The sequence below is a fragment of the Sceloporus undulatus genome, chromosome 1 (assembly GCF_019175285.1).
Source record: "Sceloporus undulatus isolate JIND9_A2432 ecotype Alabama chromosome 1, SceUnd_v1.1, whole genome shotgun sequence".
Classification (NCBI taxonomy): domain Eukaryota; kingdom Metazoa; phylum Chordata; class Lepidosauria; order Squamata; family Phrynosomatidae; genus Sceloporus; species Sceloporus undulatus.
This window is the reverse complement of record NC_056522.1, coordinates 116211411-116230143: the sequence shown is the minus strand read 5'-3', so window position 1 is coordinate 116230143 and position 18733 is coordinate 116211411. Positions and strand designations below refer to the sequence as shown.

Here is an 18733-nt window from a genome sequence, read left to right as displayed (position 1 = left end):
TCATACATACTAACTGGAATAAAAATTATTTCACTTTTATTCAGCAATTATTTTTTTCAAAGTTATCATTTTTAGAGATACAGCTCTTTACATTCCCCCTCCACCTAACAGATTTGCTATACTTCCAGACTGGGCTCAAAGCAGTGTTCACCTCTTGCTCCTGCTAAAAAATGGTATCACAACAAAAATAAAAAAGACAAGTTACCTTCATATTAATCAGTTAATTAGAATGCTAATCTAATATGCTCTACAGGTTCCTTTACTTCTCCTTTCCCCTCTTCCTGTGTGAATTGCCTCTTCTCATCTCAATAATTGCTTCCTAAGTCAGAAGCCTCTAGAACAGGAAAGATGAACATGTGGTCCTCCAGATGTTGGATTGCCACTTCCATCACCCCTCGCTACTGACTGTGCAGACAAGGGCTTCTGAGACTTATAGTCCAATAACATCTGGAGGGTGTTCCTTATACTTGCTCTAGAAAATACATGATTAAAAATACCTCCTTCAAAAACTTTAAAACAATGGCTGCAACAAGGCAGGGAAGACCTTATGAGATTCCTCTTGTGGAGAAAAATACTAAAGAGCTGGCATAGAAGGGGGGTGCACTAAAAAAATCTGAAAACATGACTACTATATTATCATACTATGGAGTCAACCCCCAAATGTGAGGAGGGGGTATTAAATTCCAGTAAGGTAAGGTTTTAGAGCAAACACCACTGCAAAGATACTTTCCTCTCAAAGACAGAATTAGCACAGTAGCTATTCAAACTGCCCTGTTAACCACAGGAGCTGCTCTACCATAGGTTACTTTCCTATTTCCTAATTTTTTTTTTTAAAAAAACAACAATAGAGTTTAATATGTTCTATTTTAATGCTTCATGGTCGAGGAAGCAAGAGGCCCAGTCAACAATCTGGGGTGGCAGCAAGAATCAGAAGAAATGGGAGGAACGGCCAGCATGATACATGTACCCACAGACAGGTAGCTGACATAGGTCTGGATCGCCTGCCTCTGGATGTCCAAATCTTTGGGTGGAGGGAAGCTGCTTTGGTGGACCTCTTATTTCAAACAAGGTGCCCCCAAAATTTCTAACTTCAAACATGGCTCTCCAAATATAATATATAATAATATTATATTTATTTATTTATACCCTGCTCTTCAGCCAAAAGGCTATCAGAGTGGCTTACAAATTGTTAATTAGACATTACTTATTTTTAACTTTAACTCTTAGAATCTCCACACAGCCAACAGTAATTGATTATGGGTTATAGTTCAAAACATCTAGCACACCAAAGGCTTTCTATGATGCGTTATATTCTTCCTAGACCTGATAATCCTTGTCAGTCTTTGTGATCCACAAACCCATGACTGAGGACTGGAGATTCCAGCAGTCTTGACACCTTTGAAGAACAAATTTGAGTGGTTCTTGTTGGCAGAACAAAGAAAAGAAGTACAAGTTAATTATGGGTTGTACTCTTCTGTAATTGTTAAACAGAATATCTGTACTTTGAGAAGATATTACATATATCTCCACACTGAGAGGTTTTTCATAAAGAAGAGTAAGTAAAGATGAGTGGGTTCAATTGTATCCCTTATTCGGGGGCTAATCCATGTTTTCTCCTATAAAGTTTCTTCTCGTCTGGTGAGTGAGCCAATATGAAAAGTCACCTATGTGAGGCCTATGTTGTTTTCAGGAAATAAATAATCCTCTAGAAGACCTTTAGTATACCATATAAAATGATTAAAATATTTCCTTTATATTTTCATTAAATATATAAATCCTTACTTCCACCTTAAAAACATAACAACCCCTTCAGTCATGTTTTGCAATACAGACATGCCTTTTTCACTGTGGCCTATAGTTTTCACTCACAGCATCATTAAGAGATTCTTCAAATTACTTTTTAAATATTCACTTCCCCAAGGACTTTCACTTGCATCTAATTAGACTACTTACCCCATGCCATGTAATTCCCTGTTGCCAAAACTGTTAAATGCTTCAATAAGTAAGTGAGAAGGGCATGGACAGAGCAAGACAGATGCAATGCCACTGGTTAATAATAGAGGTGTGAAGTGACTCCCTTAATTATAAAGCTCATTAGCACATCGTGTGTGTGTGTGGGGGGGGGGAGGTAACTTGGCAAATGTTAAAATGCTTAATACCTTCAGCATAGCATACAACTGGGGTAAAATGTACAATTTGCACCTTAGTAAGAAAAGATTGGAAAGGTTTTAGCTAATATTTATAATACTGTAACCAGGATAAAAGAAATGCAAAATTAACTGACTGAAATATAGATTGTTAACATAAAGAGACTTCACACAACTCCTTTATACTTATTTGGGCTTACATTTATAATAACTATATTTAGAATCTGGTCTTATTTAGAGGTGGTAAATAGATATTTAACAAGAAAAATAAGTTCCTGGGACAGGTCTGATATATGAAACATAGCAAATCTGAGTTACCAATTAGCTTAATTTTCAATACAAATGTGTGTGTGTATGTGTATCTCCACTGGGAATTAGGTCCACACTCTAACAGATTACAGTGGTACCCCGGGATACGAATGCGCCGCCTTACGAAATTTCCGGGTTACGAAAAAAATCAATTGAAAAAAACTGTTCCGGGTTACGAAGGTTATTTCGGGTTACGAAATAAATTTTGGTGCTTTTCGGCGCTTTTTCGCACCAAATCGCGGCTTTTCCCCATTAGCGCCTATGGGTTTTCGGCTTGCGAAAGCCTTTCGGGTTACGAAAGCGGCGGCGGAACGAATTAAATTCGTAACCCGGGGTACCCCTGTACTTTTAAATTGTATATAGATCAGAGATTAGAAAAGTTTGGACTACAGCTTTCGGAGGATAACCTTGGGAGCTGTAGTCCCAAAACCTACACTTTTAAGTCTCTGATTTTGAAGCTATACTGAAGCCACTTATTTAGAGGGTAGAAATTTAACTAAAACACCCGATCAATCCATTTTCCAGAAATATAATTTTCTTCTTAATGTAAAGGGCAAAGTGGTTACATCATTTTTAAAAATGGTAACTGAGACAATCCTTGGCTGATAAAAGCATCTCAGTAATTATTATCTAGATTTCAATTAGCCAGTTAGAAAGGTTTGGGTCCAGATTATCCATGGGCAGTTCTGCCCCAGGGTCTTATGAAAAAGCTCTTTAGAGGGTTGGAATATTTCTAAATAGAAAAGGAGGTGGTGCTGAGGGCTGTGGAGAATCGGCAAAAATAGCTTTCCCTGCCTTGCTACTGAAGGATGACCAACAGTACCCAAATGCTAGGAGCCCTATGATATGTGGAAAAACAAATCTGGATAAAATATTGAATACCTTAAACATATATATTTATTTTGTATAGCTTCTAGTTTTGTTTAGCTTTGCTGTCTACAGTTATGGCACATAACCAAAGAACACTTTTATTGGAAAATAGCAGCAGTCATTAGACAATGGATAGACTAGGGCAGCAATTGCTACCTCATCATTCTTGACCCCTCCTTTCCCCACAAGCCTTATGGACACATTCAGAGGTTGCAGGAGAAGGGTAGGAAGGAAAAGTCCACAATGGCAGCTGGTTGATGTCATTTGTATTACCCTTGAATTAAGTTACTTAACTGGAACTGTGAATATCCCCCCTCACATTTTACTGACGCAAGATTAGAAGGCTAGCAAACAATATTTCTGCAGTGCATTATATATTGTTATGTACCACTAATACATAATGTACATAATGTATATGATACTCTAAAGAATAGTAGATTTTTTTGAACTGAGGGCAACTGCAGAATCTTAGGACATACAAGAGGAAACAGGCTAACAGTTATAATGATCAAAAGTTATTTACTTCAATCCTTCAACTCTTCTACAAAGATGGGGTCTTCCATCTGTCTGACTGTCAAAAACCAAATCACACAACCCAGGTACACAGTAAGCAAAGAGCTAGAATATGTCAGAAAGCCAAAGAGATAATGCCTTCACACTACAACAGAAAAAAAGGGACATGACAAGCAATGCTGAGAAATTGCTCTGGATACACAGCAATTGTCTCATTGATGGCCTGGATCCAAAGAATCACACCACTAATTCTGAATGTCCAAAAGACTTTTAGATTTCTATTTCTCAACTTAGCCCCCCTGTGTCATATGCCAAACATCTTTTCAAATTGAGGGACCTTATGATACGGAATAGGGATTCTATTGTTTAAAGAGAAAAAGTCAAAAATTCCACTGGGTGTGTCCAAAGTAGCTCTCTGGATTCTGGCCAATGTGTTTCAGAGCTTTTGGGGTTTTTTTTTGGTTAATAAAAGAAAATTACACTACTGTATAACATGTGCTCCATCTCTTCTAAAAGTTGCCTAAGACTGCCAGGCAATACATTAAGCTGGTATGAACAGAGTTTAAAATTTAAACCACAGAATAACTTTCTAACATAACAGCACAATTTCTAACAATATTCATTCATGTGAATTTGGTACAAAAGGATCTTTAAAGGCTATTATTTGAAAGAAGCAATATTTCATTTTCAACATCTGTGCATCCTAGCATAGAAGAAGTCATGACTTAAAAAAAGTGCAGGGTTCACTGAGACAAATTTCTCATATTAAAGTGGGACAGAAGTTTTCATTCCTATTTATCTGCAATCTACATACTATCTTGTCTGCTAGGAGACAGAGGATAAACATCAGTGCTCTTAAGTAAGTTCTTGCAATTACTATGTACTCAATCTAATGGAGTATATGTGCAAATGGTATTGTTTCCATCGGTGGAAGGGGGGTTGATCTTTCCTCTTTACTTCAGCCCACCATGCACTGCAAAAGCTGCTCTGGAGAGCTGACAGATCCTTTGGAAGCCATTTCAAACCTGTGCTTTCAGCTGCTGGGGGGGAGGGGGTCCTTCCACATAAGAATTTATGTATTTATTTATTTATTTCATTTTTATGCTATCTTTCTCCCAAAAGGGACCCAAGACAGCTCACAAGATAAAACACCTTAAAACATTTAAAAATAAATAAAAATACAATTAAAACAGTATAATATTAAGATTAAAATCATACAAAAGTTAAAACACATAATCTAATACAGCTACCCATATAAAAGCCACCCAGCCATGATTTTAAAAAGCCTGCCTGAAAAATAATAAAAAAAAATATTTGCTGGCAAAAGGCCAGCAGATAGGGGGCCAGCCTAGCCTCCCATGGAAAGGAGTGCCAGAGGGTGGTAACAGCCACCGAAAAGGCTCTCTCTTGCGTCCTCACCAGGCAAGCCTGTAACCTTAGTGGGACAGAGAGAAAGCCTTTTGCTGCATCACTGAATTGCTGTACCAGAATGAAAGAATTCTGTTTTGTGCCCTTTTTAGTTTATGAAGAAATGGAGAAACTGGAAGATGAAGCTGTCCCATCAAATGTACTGTTTTTGGAGTTTTTGAAAGCCCAACAGTGATTACAGTAGCTAAATCAAAATCCTGAAAGGAATTAACATCTGTATTTTTAATATATGTTCCATTTCATAAAAAATATTGCAACAGCATATTTCATCTGACTTAAGAATGATTTGTTCTAATTAGTAAGGCAAAAGCAACTTACAGCCAGAATCGAAAGCAGTTCTTCAACACTACATTCTGGTTTTAAGCGATCTTTGAACATCCTGACAGTTGGATGCTTCAAATAGTAATATGAAGCAATGCGGCCATGAGTCAGTGGTTCAATGCTGCGGTCATCCTACCCATGGAAAAAGATAAACGGACATATTATAAAAATGCAGTGCATAATGAAAAGCACTCTCCTTGAATGCAATACATTTTATGCTGTATTCTAATGGAGGTGTTATATTTTAAAACCGGATGATAAGAAGAACACAGTCACAAAGGCATTTAAACTGCGTGTTACTGTTTTAAATACCAAAGCCATGGAAAAATCCCAGTAGCTGCAACAGGAGTTCCCAGAGTAGCCTATGTACATTTCAAAATTCAGCAAACATCAGGATAAAAAATAACCCAGTTCTTCTTTTCAAACTCTGAATAAAGTATAGATTAGTCTTACCTCCCCTATTTTAATACAGTAAGAGTATTCCAGATCAACAAGTGATTTCTCAACAAGATTTGAAAGGAACCTGTTCATATTGTCATGGCTCACGTCATCTAGGTTATAGTAACTGTGTAAGAAGAAAAGAGTATTAAGAGGGTTTTTTAAAAAAAATGTTGCCAACACATGAATAAAAAAAAATATGTAGCATGGCAAATCATTATAGGAAAAATGGGCACATAGATACTTTGAGATAGAAACCAATGACCACACCAAATGTTACATTTTTTTCAGACTAAAGTTTCTAATGCTTCTAGAAATATGGTCAGATAAGAGGATAAATCTTTCACCCAGGGTTACCAGATGTCCTCCTTTTCCAGGATATGTCCTATATTTCATCCTTCTGTTCAGAAATTCCAATATGTCCTCCGTTTTGAGCATAATTAAGCAGCATAAATTTATTTTTATATTATTGTTTTTAGCTTTTATTTTCCAATGTCCTGCATTTTTCATGAATTCCCTACGTTTAATGGTGCCTTGTCCTTTGAAATTATGACATCTGATCACACTGCTCCCATCCCCTGACAAGTTACAAATATCCAAGACAAAAATTTCCATTTCCAGTTTTGATCAGTCTTTCCATGCAAAGATACATGGATTATTTATTTATTTATGGTATATATACCCCACCCTTCAGCCCCAAAGGCTATCAGAGTGGCTTACAATTATTATTTATAATTAGATGGTTCCCTGCCCTCAAGCTTACAATCTAAAACGACATGACACAGAAGGAGAAGAGAGTGGTGGTGGGGAAGGGGATGAGGTCCAGTGGTTCTTCTCTCCCTCTGAGGCCTGGACTAAGGCAGATGGACTGGAGGGAAGGCTCTCTTTCTTCAGGCTAGCCCTGATGGAGCTGAGCCTGCCTGTTCACTCACTCACAGGCCGAAGGATGACATTTAGCATGGAGGGAGGGCTCCATGTATGTTTTCTAACCACTTATATATGTGGATTTTTTACAGTTAGGAAAAAAACCTGTAATGCTAGAATATAACCCTAGAAGTCATTGAATATCAGGTGTCTTCCTTTCGATATTTATTTATTTATTTACAGTATTTATACCCTGCCCTTCAGCCCTAGAGGCTTTCAATAGTGCTTTATTAACTAAAGGATATATATTTGTTACTTAACAGTTTTCCACAAGCAATAGATATGGCTGGGTCACATCATTTACTATTCCTAATTATTCTTCCCTTGTTATTTCTTAATGTGCACACTCCATTACATGAAAGAAGTACTTTATTATGCAGCTAAAAATGTAACAAAAATTCTAAAATAAAGAAGTTCATATTGGTTAGCTTGTCTTGGCTTTTTGCACAAATGTAAGAGCTGGTTTCCTAGTCACAGAACAAAATTCATGTGCCTCAATATTCTTGAACAGATACTGAAACATCAGTAAAGGAACTGCACTGAGAGCTAGTCTAAACTATCTATTTATTAGAAACATTGGGGCCAGACACACTGGCTGTAAAAGCTGGCTTCCGGGCGGCTTGGAGTTTTGATGCTGCACACCTGAAGCCATCTGGAAGCTGCCCAGTGGTTCAGAGTGGGATGGTTTCAAGCAGCTCCGGAGACATGGCATTTTGATGTCTCATGCCTCTGGAGTGGCTTGAAGCCACCCTGGGGTTGTGACAAGGCTGCCTAAGGCAGTTTTTTACTGGCCCAAATAGGAGCAGATCTTTTACAGGCAGATTGGGGCTGCAGAGTGTGGTTGCTGTGGTGACCCCAATCCACACTTTTGGGCAGGCTGTTTTATCCATTTATTATATAGGATGTAAAATTTAAAAGAATGTATGAATATGCCATTTAAACAGACAGTATGGTTTGCACCTCTCATATAGTAGTATGTAGTGTGGGCATGAATAAAGGAATGCAGACATAAAATATCCTATGACAGATTGCACAAATGCCCAATTCTACATCTACTATGTTAAAATTCTCATTTTTATATATGTGTCACGCATCTAAACCAGCACTGTTTCATTTTTTCACTTTGTCTCCTAGTCTTTGTGCACCCTGCCACTCTGTGAACAATGAGTTCATTAATTTTCTTAAGCAGCACATAATTTTGATCATAGTGCTACTTTACCCAATGAATGTTATTAATGCCAAAGGAGGTGCTTGATGAGAATAATATGGCATCATAAAATAGTCTGATTCTGAGATCATGAAATAACAACTTCAACTATAACAACTGCAAAGGATGCTTCAGGGGGGTTAATGGTTTATATTCAGCATACATTTTAAAAAGAAACACAAACCTTCTGGTAATAAAAGAAAGAAGGCTAGGACAACAGTCAAGAACAGGTATACCACAAGACTTTTGCTCAGATAGATTATGGGAAGGGTATTACCTACCCACCCTAATATATTTTTTGATATGTGCCTTGGAACAGGAGCTTTAAAGTACAACAAATTATGCAGTAGGTACTGAGTAAAAAATACAAAGTTGTTATTTTATGTACCCAATAGATGGATGATGTGTCACATGAACAGTAATTTAGCATGATCTTAATGGATTATACAAGGATAATATGAGATTAAAGACAATTGTTACTAGTTAGCACAGATTTTCATTAAAACGTTACACCAAAAGTTAGAAAAACTTTTGGTGTAACATTTTCAATGAAAAACCTGTGCTATATATAGGGCAGAATGCCCGATATATAGTTTCATTTGAGCACTACAGGCGGATCTAATCCAACCTGATCTACTTTTAAAGACATTAATTTACAACTAAGAGTTTAAAGATCCTAACTCTCAACTGTGAAATGAAGATTTCTCTTAACAGTTTCTCTGTTAAGTTTCTGTTACTCAGAATTAATTGCAAGTTAAGAAATTACTATTCACAAGCAGAATTAAATGGGGCTTACTCCCAGGTAACTGGGTTTGGGAGTACAGCCAACATGTAAGTGGCTCCTATATATTAGAATCTAAAGTCTGTTTTAGATGCAACCTTGAGCACCAAAAGGATTCCCCCCTCATTTCAGTAGCAGATCCCATGGTCATATCTTAAACTACTTTATAGATTTCCCACAACACGAAATATGTTAGCCATGTAGCATCATGGTTAGCCTTTTAAGGAATATAAACCCACTTATGTCACTGGCTACACAAAATTAATTGCATTTGCTCTTTGTATTTTATCTGTACAAGTTTTCTTGGAAGCAGTATACGAAGGCTACAATCACATACACATTTTCTCAAGCGTAAGGCCCCTAGAACTCCACAGGACGTACTTCTGAGTAGACATGAAAACTGTTCTAATGTTAGAATTGTAAGTATAATTTATGAAATTTTGTTTCAGTTTCTACCAATATGTAAATTCTGGAAATCTATTTCTATAAATGAATGAATGAATGAATGAATGAATGAATGATTTTTGTTAATGCTTTTAATTTTGTTCTGGGAATTTTAAGTTTTTGTTTCGAAAAATAGGTACATTTTAAAACTACATTCAAATGCAACAAGGTCAGTTCAGTAAAAATTATAAACCTTCAATTTTGGCTTCATATGATACAGCACAGCCCCTTTTGTGGCTATCTATATTATCTATTTAACTGCAGATAAAGAATAACAACAGTGCAGTTTCATGGCCACTGCATTGAATCATCTAGTCATTATTTCCCCTCTGCTGCAAACAGACAACCCACCTTTTTGTTAGCACACCATTTCATTTATTTCACAGTGAAACCCAGTTTCACGATAATTGACTTGTCAGGAGCTCTAATTTATGAGGCTGGGCTCTGTAAGCCTTCTCCTATATTCAGTTCAACCTGCCCACAAGCAAGGTTGAATATTTACAATGCTGTTAACAGGTGCTGAGTTGTTTAATGATTCTAATAGCCAGAAGCGTACTGAGAAAGCCAGCGGGATCACAATTACAGGCTGTTTGAACACAACAATTACTCGTCCCCTGAGAGGTGTGAAAGTCAAAGGCAATTTTATACTAACAGCATCTAGCACATGGGGTAGACAGGCTAACTTCCATTAGTAACCCATTGGGAAAAAAACAATAACAAATCCCTATGTACCATAAAAATTTAGAAAGTACATAAGATTTAAACAATCAGAACTCAGAAGAAACAAACTTTTAACCGTTTTAAGTAATTTATAACAAACACAAACAACTCAATCCCCAACAGTAGCCGTGAATATATCCTAAACAACCTCACAACAAGAAACATGAACTTATTTTTCTAATCTAAGCTAGTGTGGAATTTCACCAGCTGAGAAAGAGCGAGACGTGCAGAGACATAAAATGTAGATGAAGTTACACAGAACATTTTGGGTTTAATGTGGACTGTGGTGGCAATTGCTTCCTGTTTAGTTTATGTAAACCTGACCCAAGATCTCCCTGGGAAATTTTTCATCAGCCTTGAAATGTTGCTGCTATAACTGTCACTCCTGTGAAGTCATTTGTTACAAACACCATGTTTTTTATGTTCAGATTATACGGTAGTAGTAATGACACAGATAATGAAAACACGGTTCAGGGACATCTGAAAAAGACTATTAAGAAAATTTTTTGCTTGCATTCAGAGCACTTCTTGGAGGTAAAAATCTACAAGAGCCCAGCTCTTGATTATTTTTGACACAAATCATTTTTGAGGGAAATTTTAAAAAAACATTTTACTGAAGTATCTATGTATTATGTTGTATTTTTACTGATGTGATCCTACCTCGATCCACAGGGAGAGGTGGGAAATATAAATAAACTATTTATAATACTAATACTAATACTAATAATTAGATGCCAGCCACAGATGCTGGTGAAACGTCAGGAATAAACTCTTATAGAACATGACCACATAGCCTGAAAAACTCACAAAAAACTATGGATGCTGGCCATGAAAGCCTTCGACTTCACATATTTATTATTATTATTACTATTTAAAAATCTTTTAGAACAAAGGGCAGATATTAATAATTATTATCTCAAAAGAGGTTCTGTTTTATCCACTATGAGACATTCTGCAATTCCCCTTTTCTTGACTTTTTCTAAACCTAAAACATGCAGGCTTAGGTGAAATCCATTATTCTAAGCATATCCTCAACAATCGAAAACCAGAAAGATTATTTAATCAATGTCTTTTCTGGATCTAATCCAATAGCTGTGGATCAACAAGCCTCACTGGGAAAGAAATCAGGTGCTCTCTGGAGAACCAGCTCATTTGTAAGAGAAAGGTGTCATTTGTCACTGAGTTATACTCTGAATGACTAACATTATCATTCTCAACTAGTAATCAAAGTGAATCAAATTCATTACTAAAATGGCCTGCCATCAATATTAGAAAGTACTGTATCTTACACTGACAATCTGAAATGTCAACACAGTTGTCTTGTCAATTAATCTCAGACCATTTTGTTGCTTAACTGCAAATTGATTCCAAGGGGATCTACTCATGCTTGTTTTCTAGTCAATAGTTCTCCAAATGCCTAACTGTTTAAAACCTATCCTGGTACTACTGCAGTCACCCACCTCCATTAGAGAAACACTTTGACTACTTCTGTTGCATGACGATGTGTCCACAAGTATCAAAGTTGAAAGCAGATATGGACTACTGGAAGCCCAAAAAAGAAAAGTGATGAATTGTGTGTATACATGCCTTCAAGATGCCTGTTGACTTATGGCAAACCCATGAATTTCATAGGGTTTATTAGGGAAGGAGTACTCAGAAGTGGTCTTGTGAGCTCCTTCTTCTGAAATACAGCCCACAGCACTTAGTATTTGTTGGCAGCCTGTAGCATACAATTGAAGAAACAAGACTGTGAAGAGTGTTGGAAAATTCCAGCATTCTCTCTCATGCTCTTTCCTGCTGTTAGAGCAATAGGTTTTTAGATAGGGTAGAATTTATTACATATGAAATCCTTCTGGGGGTTTTTCCTGTCCATTTGCTCTTCCTATCCTCTGAAATGCATGGTCATAAACACCTTTTGGGTATCCAAGTAACCAGACCATGTGATCTGGGAAATTTTCTAGTGTCATTGGTCATATAAAGACTTCTCCATTCTCAGTTTCACTCCTTCTCTATTATTCTCCTTTTCCACCAGTTTCTTCAACAAGATGGTGAGTTATAGACTGAAGCTTTCTTTTACCTAATCTCTCCATTAGTTAGTATGGATATAGGCTCCCCACATGCACATGTAAATGTAAAAGCTATTAGTAAACTTTTTCTAAGTTTGTAATCTGAAACTGCTTGACTTATTTTGAGTCACTTTTAAGTTCATGGGAAGTAACGTCAGATTGAGGCACACACATTTGCTACTCTGCTAAAAGAAAGCTTATTGCTAACAGTTTTAACTTTCAAAGATATAGCCGTTGTATACAGATGATCCCTGACCCCTTTTCAGCTATCATGAATGACAAGGAAGACATCTCCTTTGTCCTGGAGGGGTTGTGAGGCAAGAGGAACATATTTACACATGTGGTTGGAGTGCCCGCATGTTCAACGATTTTGGACACAGATTATTTGAATTGATTTCAGACATTAACAAAAAAAGGTCCAACCCACCCGAGTTGCATCTCTTGTCAATATTCCAATCTAATAATAAACCTTTCCATCATAAAGAAATCATAGCTTTTTTAAGTTGTTACAGCTAGACTAATCATTGCCAGAAACTGGAAAGTAGGTCATCTATACATGAATCAATGGTGGACAAAGTTCTGGGGGTTAATGGAGAAGCATACAGATGATGTCAGAAAATACCATGAGGCAAGGGACTATAATCAGTTCAAGAAAAAGTGGCTACCTCTTATAGAATATATAAACTCCAACTCTCATGCTCATGTCCCACTACAGGGTCAAAGGAGATTTTGGTAGGGAGTTCTGACTGAGACCTCAGTTTCGTAAATTTGTATTTTAGCTGTATTTTTAAAGCAGAATTGTGATTTAATTGTGTTTACCCTTTGTAACCAATAAATTTTTTTAAAAAGAAATATAGCCATGTTAGTCTGTAAAATCAGCATGTAGAGAGATTTTGTAGCACTTTTCATTTTTATCAATTTTATCGATTTTATTGATTGAATAAGAGTTTTTGTTTTAGATAATGGGAAGCAGTAAAATATTTTGCTGTTCTGCCAGATCTCCCTGTCCTCCATAATGATACAAGTAAAGATAAATTATCTTTCCCTATTTGATACTGTCCAAATGAATATACTAGGTCATCTTAGCCTAGTATTCCCTTCATACTGATACTAGGACACCAATTATTCCAAAACAACAGACCAGCAAGAACAAAACAACAGAACAGCAGGAACATTTCAGTTTCCTCCCCTAAAACAGCAAATTCACACTTGAACTATGATATGTTCCACTTACATTAATGACACTTATGATGTAGTGTCACTGTTCCAGTTCAGAGAACTAAGAACATCAGAAGCCTGAATGTACAGTGTTGCATTTACCACCTCACACCACAGTTTGCATCTGGAGGGCAGATGTTGTAGAGGACCATTAAACAGGAAGAGATTGCAGGAAGGATTTTTAGTCCTATTCAAGGCTCTCTTCCTTCTTCTAATCCTCTCCTTTTGACATCAGTGTTGATACAGATATGAATGGGTCAGGGGTAAAGCACTTACCTGTGCAAATGCTGAATGCACACCCCATCATAGTCAAATGCATTTTCCACACATCAGTGCATTTGTATTGTGTTAACACTTCAGTGACTGGTGACCTAACCTAGTGCTTGCTAGCATATTAATTCTACATGTGAATGGGCCTCTGCATATGTGCCTTTGCACATCTCTTTTGTCCTTAAAAGGGTGCTATGAGAAGTCCCAGAATGTACCCGATGATCTGCTCAGTGTGACAAGATAACAAAAAACTGCTGACAAAGCAACATTGTGAAAAGTTTAAGTCTGAACCATCCCTAAACTGTCCTCTGGATAGCAGCACTGAGTTACAACATCGTTGCTCCTCCAGCCCCACTCTGTTCCCAGCAGAACTGGTTTCTGTGCTACAAGTAAGAAAGATCCACATACAGGTAACATGTTCTGGATCCCCAAAATTAGATTTGTACAGTTACTAGATTTATATGCTGCCGTTCTGGCAAGAGTGGAACTATGGACAGGTTGCTTACCTGTAACAGTATTTCTTCGAGTGGTCATCTGCGAATACATACAAATGGGTTTCACTGCGCCTGCGCAGTGCTGCTCGGAACCTACTGGAATCACTGGGCAGAGTTAACTCTGCAACATATTGAAACTTTTTGGCGGTAACTCCGCCCACCCGTTATAAGGCCCCTGCCTTCCCGCTCTTTTCCCCAGTTCCGTAATTTTTCCGCCAAGCAGGCGATGGAAAGAGCCAATGAGAGCAGGACACTGAGGGGACGGACGGGTGGGATTTGTATGTATTCGCAGATGACCACTCGAAGAAATACTGTTACAGGTAAGCAACCTGTCCTTCTTCTTCGTGGTCTCTGCGAATCATACAAATGGGTTTAGACTGACAAGCTAAGGTATGCGGCGGAGGGAGTGTCCTGAGACCAAAGCTATGGTAAACCAAAGGTATATTTATTACAATAAAACACCTTGAACCATAAAAGAGTCAGTCTTTTGTTCATGCACAGATCAAATAGCAATAACATTGCTAAACCTGAGGAGGGAACAGAGGTCATGCAAGACCGGTCCCATGAAGCTTGTGCAAACCAACATTCAACAATGAAAAAGTGTCAATAAACACAAAACATCAGTAGTGCAATCAATGCAACCCTGAAACCAACACAGCCCTCCCGAAAGCTGCGTCTCGGATGGCCCTGGTGTCCAACCTATAGTGCTTAATAAAAGTCAGAGGTTGGGACCAGACAGCGGCCTTGCAGACATCCTCCAAGGGGATCCCTGACAGGAACGCAGAGGATGCTGCCATTGATCTTGTGGAATGGGACCGAACCCTGCCAGGGAGAGGCTTGCCTAACAGTTCATAGCAGAGGTGGATGGTACCAGCCACCCATTTGGACAACCTCTGCGCAGACACAGGCAACCCTTTCTTCGGTTCCGAGTAGCATTGGAAAAGTCTCTCGGACCGACTAGAGGCAGCAGTTCTGTCCAGGTAAAATGCCAGTGCTCTCCTGACATCAAGAGAGTGTAGGCGTCGCTCCTCATCCGACGTCGGGTTGGATGCGAGAGTGGGCAACACAATGTCCTGGCACATGTGGAAAGCAGACACAACCTTCGGCAAGAAGGTGATGTCCGTACGGAGGACCACCTTGTCCTTGTGGAACCTCAGGAATGGCTGGTCCCTCCGTAAAGCACAGAGTTCGCCCGCACGGCGGGCAGAGGTGATGGCCACAAGGAAAGCGGTTTTCCAAGTCAATAGTCTCAAGTCCGCTGTGGCCATCGGTTCAAAGGGCTTGGATTGGAGAGCGGACAGTACCGACTCCAAACTCCAAGCCAGCGTTGGTACCGACACAGGAGGATAAAGGTTGGCACAACCCTTCAGGAACCCCTTCACCAAGGGGTCTTTGAAGAAAGAAACCCTCCCCCGGAACTGGTATTTGGCACAAATGGCAGACAGGTAGCATTTGATGGATGTGAGGGACAGCCCTCCATCCAACAGTGCCATCAAAAACTCCAGCACCACTGGAGTGGACACCTGTGCAGGAGGCAAGCCCTTTTGGTCAAGGAAGAGGCAAAATCTCCTCCATTTCAGGGCATAAGAGCGCTGGGTGGAAGGTTTCCTTGCAGCCAGGATCACCGTCCTTACTGCCTCCGGCAGGGCAGTCAGGGCCGAATCCTCCAGGCTACCAGCGGCAGGCTCTCGATGTCCGGGTGGAGAATTCGTCCTGGCGAGGATCGAGACGGAGGAAGCATCTCCTGGAGAGGTGGAGCAGGGATGCGAACCACGGCTGTCTCGGCCACCACGGGGTGATGAGGATCGCATGCGAGCGGTCCGTTGTCATCTTGGACACCACCCTGATGATGAGAGGGAACGGAGGGAAGGAGTAGAGGAGCTCCCCCGTCCAGAGGAAAGCGAATGCGTCTCCGAGGGATCCGTCCAATCGCTTCCTGGAGCAGAACTGGGGACAGTGGCTGTTCCACCTGGTCGCGAAGAGGTCGATTCGGGGGGTTCCCCACCGATCGAAGAGGTCGCTGACCGTCTCGGGATGGAGCCTCAACTCGTGGCACACCGATGGAGATCTGCTGAGGCGATCTGCCAGCTCGTTGTCCTCCCCGGGAAGGTGGATCGCCTGGAGGAGGACGCGCCTCTGGATGCACCAGTCCCAGATGCGGAGCGTGAGGCCGAGCAGGGTCCTGGACCTGGTACCACCTTGTTTGTTGATGTAGTACATCACGGTGGTGTTGTCCGTCCTCAGGAGGACCACTCTTCCCGTGACAGCGAACTCGAACGCCCTCAAAGCCTTCTCCACTGCGAGCATCTCCAAAGCGTTGATGTGGAGGAGCTTGTCTTGTGTGGACCACCTGTCTTTGACGACGAGGTCGAGCAGGTGGGCGCCCCATCCCTCCAGGGATGCATCGGTTGTCAGCGTCAGTTGTGCCTGGGGCTGATGAAAGGGCATCCTGGTGCAGACGTTGGAGTTGTCTAGCCACCATTTGAGGGAAGCGGCCACCGGTCTCGGTACCGTGAGCCACTTCGAAGGAGGGTCCTCCAACGGAGAGAAGACGGAGAGGAACCAGCATTGGAGAGGTCGAAGACGAAGTCTTGCCCAGGGGGTGACGAAAGTCGTCGATGCCATGTGGCCCAGGGCGACTTGGATGTCTCTGGCTCTCACCCTTCTGTGGGAGATGCACGGCCTGAGGGACGTGGTCAGGGCCTGAAACCGGTCCGGAGGGAGGAAGGCTAGGCAGTTTTCAGAGTCGAGGATGGCCCCGATGAACTTGACCTGTCTGGTCGGTGTGAAGTGGGACTTTTCCCTGTTGACGACCAGCCCGAGGGAGTCCAAGAGGTGCAGCTCGTCTTGGGATTCGGCTGCAAACAGCCAGTCGTCCAGGTAGGGAAAGACCATGAAGCCCTTCTGATGAAGGTATGCCACCACCGGTGCCATGCACTTTGTGAAGACTCGTGGGGCCGTGGCCAAGCCGAAAGGAAGCACGTTGTAGTGGTACGCGGTGGAGCTGACAGCGAAGGCGAGGAATCTCCGGTGGGACTCTCGGATCCCGATGTGGAAGTAGGCGTCCTTCAGGTCGACGGTCGCGAACCACAGGCCCTGGTGGAGCAGAGGCAGAATGGAAGCCAAGGTTACCATTCGAAAACGGCGGTAGTCCAGAAACAAGTTCAATTGTCTCAAGTCCAGGATGGGCCTGATGCCCCCATCCGATTTTGGTACCGTGAAGTACCTGGAGAAAAAGGCCCGAGAACATTGGTCGGGCGGCAAAGGGGAGATTGCCCCTTTACCAAGCAAGGTGCGCACTTCGTCGAGAAGGGTGTCCGAGGGGGGAGTGGACATGAAGGCTCCAGTTGGAGGGAGCTCTTGGAACTCGAGGGCATAACCCCTACGGACGATGTTGAGAACCCACGAGTCCGATGTTATAGAGGCCCAGGTGTTAGCGAAGGGCCTCAGAATGTCCAAAAAGAAGAGGGGTGAAGGAGAGACGAAGCGCGCTGCGTCCCTTCAGGCTCTCTTCTTCCCCTGGTCGGTGTCCTGCCGGCGGGACTTGCTGTACCAAGGCGGGAAGTTGCGACGGCCAGAGGAGGAGGAAGACTGCGAGGGAAAGCGGTGTCTCTGGGAGCCCTGCTGCTGGGACTGCCGATCCCGGGGGAAGGTCCCCTGTGACTGACCTTGCGGCTGCCACGGGCGCTGACGCTTCCGGAACGGAGAAGCCGGTGCTGAGGACATGTCGTGCTTCTTCGCCACCGCTTTCATCCTGAACTTGCGGTTCAGGTGGTCATCGGTCTCGGCGTGGAAGAGCCCGGTCCCATCGAGCGGCATGTCTTCGATGGCCGCCCTGACCGTAGGGTTGAGGTCAGAGGCCCTCAGCCAGGCGTGGCGTCGGAGCGCCATGGATGCTGACATGGCCCTCCCGGAGCAGTCTGCCATATTCCTGGAGGTGGTGATGAGCCAACTTCCAATGGAATGGGCCTCGTCCCTGATCTCCACCAGCTGCCTCTGGATGTCATCTGGGACGTCCGGAACGAGGGGGGAGATCCGTTCCATGAGGGTCTGGATGTAGGCCCCCATGCAAGCGGTGTAGCTGGCGGCCTTGACCCCAAGAGCCGATGCCGAATACGCCTTCTTGGCCAGTCCGTCCACCTTCTTCGCCTCCCGGTCGACAGGGGAGGTCGCCTGCTGGGCTCCCTCCACAATGGCAGAGTTCGGCCTGGGGTGGTCGGCCAACCAAGGGCAACTCGCCGGAGCGACTCTGTAGAGCGACTCTACCTTGCGGGAGGGCGCCGACAGGGTGGCTGGAGATTCCCAGGACCTCTTCACGATGGTCTGGAGCGAGGGAAGGAGAGGCAGGCAAGGCGGAGTAGGCACTCGTCCGTGCACCCGACGCTCAACCGGGTCCTCAGCGTCGTCTTCCGCGGAAGCGAGCTCGATGTCGAGGGCCCTCGCCATCTTGACGACGTGTTCGGTGAAGGACCTGACGTCGTTAGATGGGGAAGATGGCTCCGGGTTGTGCATCCTCTGGGGGGAGGCCGGGTCCGAGAGGACATCCTCGTCCGAGGGTGCCTCAGAAGGAAGCAGCGGCTCAT

The 18733-nt window shown here is 42.0% G+C and overlaps 1 protein-coding gene across 1 annotated transcript in view; it reads right to left on the bottom strand.

The window, feature by feature from the left end:
* Positions 1-18733, bottom strand: part of ASCC3 (activating signal cointegrator 1 complex subunit 3) — a 349893-nt gene that overhangs the window by 63758 nt on the left and 267402 nt on the right. The window contains exons 35-36 of the mRNA XM_042478523.1: positions 6042-6153; positions 5586-5720 (exon numbers count right to left, since the gene is read on the bottom strand). Of these exons, the coding sequence (XP_042334457.1) occupies positions 5586-5720; positions 6042-6153 (247 nt within the window). The remainder of the gene's footprint in view (positions 1-5585; positions 5721-6041; positions 6154-18733) is intronic.